The 7,586-nt window shown below is 44.8% G+C and overlaps 1 protein-coding gene across 1 annotated transcript in view; it reads right to left on the reverse strand.

Annotated features, from left to right (window-relative positions):
* Positions 1–7,109, reverse strand: part of LOC100727811 (putative adhesion G protein-coupled receptor E4P) — a 53,386-nt gene extending 46,277 nt beyond the window's left edge. Inside the window, exons 1-4 of the mRNA XM_063228726.1 lie at positions 7,025–7,109; positions 3,114–3,164; positions 839–961; positions 23–172 (exon numbers count right to left, since the gene is read on the reverse strand). Of these exons, the coding sequence (XP_063084796.1) occupies positions 23–172; positions 839–961; positions 3,114–3,164; positions 7,025–7,049 (349 nt within the window). The 5' untranslated portion in view covers positions 7,050–7,109. The remainder of the gene's footprint in view (positions 1–22; positions 173–838; positions 962–3,113; positions 3,165–7,024) is intronic.
* Between the last annotated feature and the right edge of the window lie 477 nt (positions 7,110–7,586).

A 7,586-nucleotide genomic window follows, 5' to 3' on the forward strand; every position in this document is an offset into this window, starting at 1 on the left:
AAGAGTGTTGAGAAATTCTTACCGTAACATTCTGGATAATTGAATTCAAGGTATTTAGCTACCCAGGAGATGATATGAAGGCCCAGACAGCTGCAGACGTAGCTACCAATTTTATTCCTACAGTAGGAGATGTCCTTGCACTGTGCCTGCCCGGTCTTACACTCATCGATATCTGAGAATCAAGACAAAATATTGTTTTTTATTCTCACAGAAATGCACCGTTTCCCCCTTGACCGGGGAATCTCTCCTGTCCAGCATCATTTATACGTCTAGTAAACAATGTCTCCTGTTCTTTGATAGGATGTCATCATTATAAATACAACGATTCGGGGCTGGGGATTTAGCTCAGCGGCATAAGCGCCTGCCTTGCAAGCAGGCAGTCGTGAGTTCGATCCCCGGTACTGATAAAAAGGAAAAAGACAAAAAAAAATACGATTCTTGCTTATACATCCAATGCAATGCCATTTAAAAATCTGCCAGTAATTTAGAGGCTGGGAAAGAGGCATTAGCAGGATCCCTGGAGGAAGACACGGGGGAGTTTTAATTGCTGAATCATGTACCGGGTTAAATCGAATTCAAGGGAACAGAGTCAGTCAGTGAACACGCTGTCAGACAAGAGTGTGGGTGAGGCCAGAGCACCGTGCTATTAAATCCCCCTTGTCCTGGCCTCGTGACCTCTCTGCACTCTCCGTCTGAGAGGCTAACGCCTGCCCCTTGTGGTCCAGGCTTATGATAAGTTATGAGCTTTATCTGGACTGTGGGGGACGCTGGCGGGGACGTGGGGGCCAGCGTATTTGTCACCGTAAGTGATGGAGGTGAGACCTCATAACCCGTTTACCTTCACACTGGTCCTTGGTCTCAGTGAAGTATTTCCTCCCCGAATGGGACTGGAAGCCCTCCATGCAAACACAGTGGGTGCTGTTGTGGCAGAGGGCATCTGAAGGGCACGGTGGACAGGGAGCTGCGGGGAACGAAGAATCCACCCATTCACTGACTCATGCATTCGAGAAACAGTCACGAAGCATCTGCCTTGTGGCCAGAAGACTGTCCTCTGGGCATCTGTTTTCCTTCCCCTGTGCCCACCCCACTGCTGAACAGTGGTGTTTGCACTGGCAGCGTAACCGTGCCTGGCCAGCCGTGGCCACCAAGAGCCACTCTGTAAATACACCCAGCTTCACTGTGATTTAGAAACAACCAGGGTCTTTGGGGAGGTGGAGGAGTGGGAACATAGCGCCCAGGGAGGAATGTAAAATGGTGCGGTCACCGTGGAATGGTATCACCTTTCTCCCAAAAGATTAAAGATCGGAATTCCTGTAGGACTGAGCAATTCAACTTCTGGATATGTAGCCAGAAATAACCGGAGGCGAGCTAGGGAAGAGGCTTTTATATCCATGTGCATGGCACCAATATTCAGAATAGCCAAAAGGAAGAAGTGTTCATTGACTGACAAATGGATAGCCAAAAGTAATCCATTCGGAAATGGAATATCATTCAGTCTCTTTGGTATTGGAATTGAGCCCAGGGTCTTTACACTAAGCTGCATCCTAATTCCTTTATTTATTTATTTTTTTTAAATTTTGAGACAGAGTCTTGTTAAGTCACTAAAGTTGCCCGTACCAGGCTCAAACTTGGAATCCTCCAGCCTCAGCCTCCCACAGTGCTTGGATGATGTGCGTGCACCATCATAATGATTCAGCCTCTAATGGGAATGGAATCCCAGCTCATGCAAAAAGCAGACATGATGACTGGGGAAAGAAACTAGTTATAAAGGGACAAATTCTGTATGATTCCACTCAGAGAAGGTCCCTAGAGAACTTGCAGGCACAGGACAGGAAGGAGAAATGGTTTGGGATAGGAAAAAGGAATACTGAGTGGATAGAAAAATTCATTTTGGGGAGAAAATTTTGGATATTACTGATAATGATGGATGTGAGCGTCACTGAGCCGCACACTTGACAATGGTTAAAGCTAAACCGTATACAAGTCGTACCTGTAAATCTCCTCTCTGCCCACCGTGGGGAGCCCCTCCGAGGCTCTGCTCCCTCTGGGTGAGGGACTCTGTATTTCTTTCTGCATTTCCTGCGTCACTTTCCCGGCTGGTACTTTCTGAGACCACTTATGAGATAAATGGCCCACGTTCAGGTTCTGCTTCCGGGATCCCAAACCCAAGTGTGAAGCAGGGCCGACGGAGAGGAACGGAGTCCCGGGAGTGTGACCCTCCGAGCTGTCTCTGGCCCCCAGCCCATGTCTCTGGGGGCTGCTGCTTCCTGATCTCAAGCTGCCAGGAGCAGAGCAGCCTTCTGCCACCTCGGCCCTCGGCCCTGATGTTTTTTCCTTGCAGTCAGCTGACAGCGGACTCAAACCTCAGAAACGGTGAGTCCAGACAAATCCTTTCTCACTAAGCCTGTCCCAGAGGACCCGAGAGGAAGCCAAGCAGCCAGCCTTTCTGGTAAGCCGTGCAAGGCCCGCGGCTTCCAGGAAGAGAAAAGTTGGAGTTGTTTTGAGCCTGCCGGCAGGCGGGCTGAGAACCTCGCCTCCCTCCATAAGCTGAGTCCTAGCCACCGAGGCACTAAAGCCACAAATGCTTGTGCTGTCGGGTTGATTACGCTGACCTGGGGCCGGAGGTCTGAGCATCTCTGGGGAGGATGACTGTATGCAACAGCAAACATGGGCATTTCCTTCTATCTCTGAAACTCAATATTGCTTTCGCCATTTTGCTTTGTTCTGATTGTTTTGCTTTAGTCAATATCCTGTGTTGATTAGTTTTATTGTGTTTTGTTTTGGGTTTGATTTTGCTGTACTTTACGGAATGGACAACTATTGTGAAGATAACAAGACACGCTATGGTGGCCAATGTTGTTTTCCTAGGATCCTGCATTGAGGTTTTGTACTAATTTTGCTGCTTTGTTTTGCTGGGCTTTGCTTTTTTTGTCCAAGAATGGAAAGCTGACTAGTGTAAATTCGGTGACTGTGGCGGTGCGGGTGGAGGAACAGCCTGCAGACGGACGCGGGTCTCGGGTCTGTCGCACTTTGAACGGGCTCCTCTGCCTCCCGGAAGGAATATCCCAAACCCCAGCTTGCTTCCCCTTGGCCTTGGCCGTGGGTACACTCACCTGCAGAACTTTGTGCTTCGGATCCTGTCACGGCCAGCAAGACGCCGAGAGCTGGAACAGAAGGAGGGGGCAGTGAGGCTGGAGGCTGCCGCGGGCCCTGCCTGCGCACGGCTGAGGCTCCCGGCTAGGGGTGCAGGCTGGCTCTCACGGAGACCCCTCCAGGCGGGCCGTAAAGACAAGCCCAACTGAGGCATCACAAACTTCTGAAGCTCAGCTGGTGACTCTGACTGTCTTTGTGTGTTTCAATTTGTCAGAACTCAGCAGCTGACTCAGCAGTTTACTCCAGAAGGTAACACTCGGTGACCAACTTTCCTGTCTCTCGTCCATACTCCATCCGTCCAGATCTTCAATCCAACAGAAACATAAAGTGAACAGCCTGGAGCCTTTCAAACAGTTTTAGTAATCGTGTTTTGGAAAAGAGGATCCAGTGAATTTAATTTCAGTGATATATGTTATGTAGTCTAATGCAGTAAAGATGTGTGTGGCAGTTCTTAAGCTTATGTTATTAACAAATATTCATTTAAAATGGTTTATAAGTTATTCACGTTTTTTATTGTGCATGGCGTCTTTGTATTTTGAACATGTGCCACATTTTCAGCCAGCTTGTCACGTTTTTAATGCCTTTGTTCTTTGGCACCAGGAATCAAACTCAGGACTCACACTTTCCACGCAGGTGCTGGTGCTGCTGAGCTAAATCCTCTGCCATTTTTAGTGCTTTTAGCCGCATAGGACCTGCTGCCATGGTCCTGGACAGGGGAGAAAGCTGAGATCTGAGATCTGCAGACTTTCCCAGCTCAAGGCTGACGGGCTTGGAATGGCCAGCCACCTGCTAAAGGGACTTCTGGCTCTTTCCTGGTACCTGGCCACATGAGGGTCCATTGCTAAAGTATTTTTCTTTCAGGACCAGCACTGGCTCTAAAATGCTAGAATTTATGGCAAATGAAAGCTCCATAATTTTGAACTGTGTTATGTCTACAATCCATTTAGATTCTCAAAGAATATGACAGGGGCAGGGAATAGAGTTCAGGGACAGAGCATTTGCCTGCCAGGAGGCCCTGGGTTCAACCCCAACCCTGCAAAGAAAGGTCACTGGGACCACAGGAGATGAACCTCTCTCCTCCTAAACCCTCCATGAGGTTCGTACAATGAAGTACTACTCTGCCCTAAAGAAGGATAAACTTGAGACATTTATAGCTAAATGGATGCATCTTGACATCATTATCTTAAGTGAAATAAATTAGATGCACAAGTCGAAATGTGACATCATCTCTGTTGTGTGGGAAACCCAAAGTATAAATCGGGAGCAAAGTGGAGGGTAGAGATTAGGAAGCAGGAATAATTTGTTCAAGTGGGAAAGGAAACGAGACGGGGGGGGGTGTAAAAGAAAAGAGATGTAAAGAAAAAATAGAGATGAAAGACAAATGGAAACAGAGCCTTCATAAATGGTGAGGAGAGTTGAGTAGATCAGAGAGGAAGGGGACAAACAAAAGAATTTGGGTGTGTGTTACATACGTGTAAAAATCCTGCACGATGGCTCTGACCACTGTGCACGGCAAACATGTGCTAATAAACAGTGAATTAAAAAATCACATTGAAAACACTATATTTCAGAATTCAAACAGAATGCTGGTAAATCATATGATTTTGTCATTTTTCTAAGGCAAAAGACACCACGCATAATCATTTTTATGAAAAGATATGTTATTCTCAGGGCAGGGATAGGCGAACTGTGGTCTTGTGATTTGCACGGTCTGCGGGCTAAGGAGATCAGCATTTCATGACGCGGTAAGACTGTAAGACACTTCCTATGACTGTCTAACAATAAAGTTTTACTGGCACACACACGTACCCTTACTTTTGTATAATGTCTAGGGGGGGATCCGGGGTGCTGGGGAGCAAAGGCAGAAGTCATGTGGCCTGCGCAGCTAAAAATATTAACGAGTTTTCTGGCTCCGGAAAAGTTTCCCATCCCTGACACAGTGGGGAGCATCACCTCCTCGTGAGACCCCGGACATCTCCCAGCCTTAAACTCTGTTTCTTTCTGCATGACTTTTTATGCCTTCTAAGAGCGAAAGCCTGGAGCAGGTTGCAACATTCTGGGTTACAGCATCTCGACCCTGAGTGTCCCCCACCATTCTGTATAATTTGGAGGGAAGAGGCCTTCCATAATTCAGCTGTGATGGCCCAGGACAAGGTTGCCTCTGATTCGCACTGAGTCTAAGTAATCTGTCTAAGTAACCTTGAGCCACCTGAGGTGACTCAAAGATACTTTTAAGTATGCTCACCCTATAAAGGCCCCCTCCCAGTGTTCCTGGAATATCTCTATATTATGATAAATAATTTCTTAGTGTCAACAAATCTGTTCCAGACTAGCCTGCATATATGACTCAGTGCTTGTAACCAATTATGTAATGTTTTGTGTCTTGCTCTGTACCTGGGACTGCTAAGTGTTACACTAACTAAACTGTTTGTAACTGCTAAGTGTTACACTAACTAAATTGTTTGTAACTGCTGTTACGCTAACTAAATTGTAACTGCTAAGTGTTACACTAAATTGTAACTGCTAAGTGTTACACTGACTAAACTGTAACTGCTAAGTGTTACACTAAATTGTTTGTAACTGCTAAGTGTTACACTAACTAAATTGTTTGTAACTGCTGAGTGTTACACTAACTAAATTGTAACTGCTAAGTGTTACATTAAATTGTAACTGCTGTTACACTAAATTGTTTGTAACTGCTAAGTGTTACACTGACTAAACTGTAACTGCTAAGTGTTACACTAAATTGTTTGTAACTGCTAAGTGTTACACTAACTAAATTGTTTGTAACTGCTGAGTGTTACACTAACTAAATTGTAACTGCTAAGTGTTACACTAACTAAATTGTTTGTAACTGCTAAGTGTTACACTCACTAAATTGTTTGTAACTGCTAAGTGTTACACTAACTAAACTGTTTGTAACTGCTAAGTGTTACACTAACTAAACTGTTTGTAAATTCAGCCCGTTGCCTTTGGGGTTGATCTCTGGCAGAGGGGTTAAACATTGCCTTTTTATATCCTTGGTGCAAAGAGGTTTCCTTTTGGTTGACTTGGGAATTTCCCACAAGGAAAGGCCATCTGGAGGCTTACTGTCCTAGCTACTGGAAGCAGGATACCTGTGTGACTGTAACATTTTGTGTCCCTGGCTGCAGTTCCCGAAGGTGCAGCTGTCAGGTTCCGTGCTCACTCCTGGAGGCCGGGTGACGGCGGCTGCTGAAGACTTTTCTCTCATTGCGGTTTTAATTTGCTTTTCTTCAAATGATTTAAGATCTCAAACACTTTCTCATGAGCTCTTTTGCGTTCTCTATATATTTCTCTGTGAACTATTTTTCATATGTTTTGCCCTTTGCAAATTGGTTTTTAACTGAGTTTCTGGAGGTCTTTATATACTTCTGACCTTAATCTTTAGTATGCAAATATCTTCCAGCTGGAGCTTACCCTTCTTTCTCCCTCTTAACTGTGTCTTTTGTAGTAAAAAAGTTTTTATCTATTGTGTTTTAAAATCTAATTTTCAAATTTCCATTTGTAAATTATATCTTAGTTTCATATTGCTCTCTCTATATAGAGATCCTATATATCTCTTATTTTTTTCTAAAGTTTTGCATGGAAGCCAGTAATTCATCTTATTTTTTTCTTTGTTTAAAATATGAGATTTTGTTTTGCTTTTGGTCACTGTAAATTTCCAGTCGCTCCAGGATCATCTTTTAATGGTGTTACCTTTCAGCCTACCTGGAGAACTAACTCCTTTCTAAGACACTCAATGTGAGTTTCCAGTCATGCAGAATGCTGGGGGAGGAGACAAATTTGGGGGCAGGAAACAAAGCTGGGATGGAAGCGTGTGGGGAAAAGAGAGCATTTGTGTTGTACTCACCCAGGAGCGGGGACAGACACCCCATTCTCACTGTGCTAACACACCAGGAGGAGCGATCTGAGATCTCTCTTGACAAACGTTCCTGAAAGGAATAAATTAGTGCTGTGTGAACAAACTCGGAAAGTTCAGAAGCCAGGTCGTCAATCAACATAAAAAGGATTCTAATTTCTTCTTCTCTTTTGATCTAGTGATTCTGTTTTTAGGATACTATCTCCCAAAAAATACTACCAGTGCTATCCTAGCAGAGTTGGGTGTAAGAAACAGGTTTACTGTCCCCAAATGGTGAAGAACACACCTGCGCTCAGGGGAACATTCTGCTGGGATTTGAACCCTGCTCTGCTGCAGTTAGCAAAGTCCAGACTATAAGAAAAATGCAAAAACTACCGAGATTCTTTTGCTTCACATAGTTACCGTTTGTTTTTGAGTTTCACAGAAGCGCTTGACATCCCCGTCAACGACCCTCTCAGAGACGACAGAAGACACGGTGTGAGCTTTTCTCCTGATGGATATCTTTGAAAAATTTAAAAGCACCCCTCTCTCTTACTCTTTAATTGATTTATAT

Source organism: Cavia porcellus, unplaced genomic scaffold (genome assembly GCF_034190915.1).
Source record: "Cavia porcellus strain 051 isolate PalLab524CR breed Dunkin Hartley unplaced genomic scaffold, mCavPor4.1 scaffold_17, whole genome shotgun sequence".
Lineage (NCBI taxonomy): Eukaryota > Metazoa > Chordata > Mammalia > Rodentia > Caviidae > Cavia > Cavia porcellus.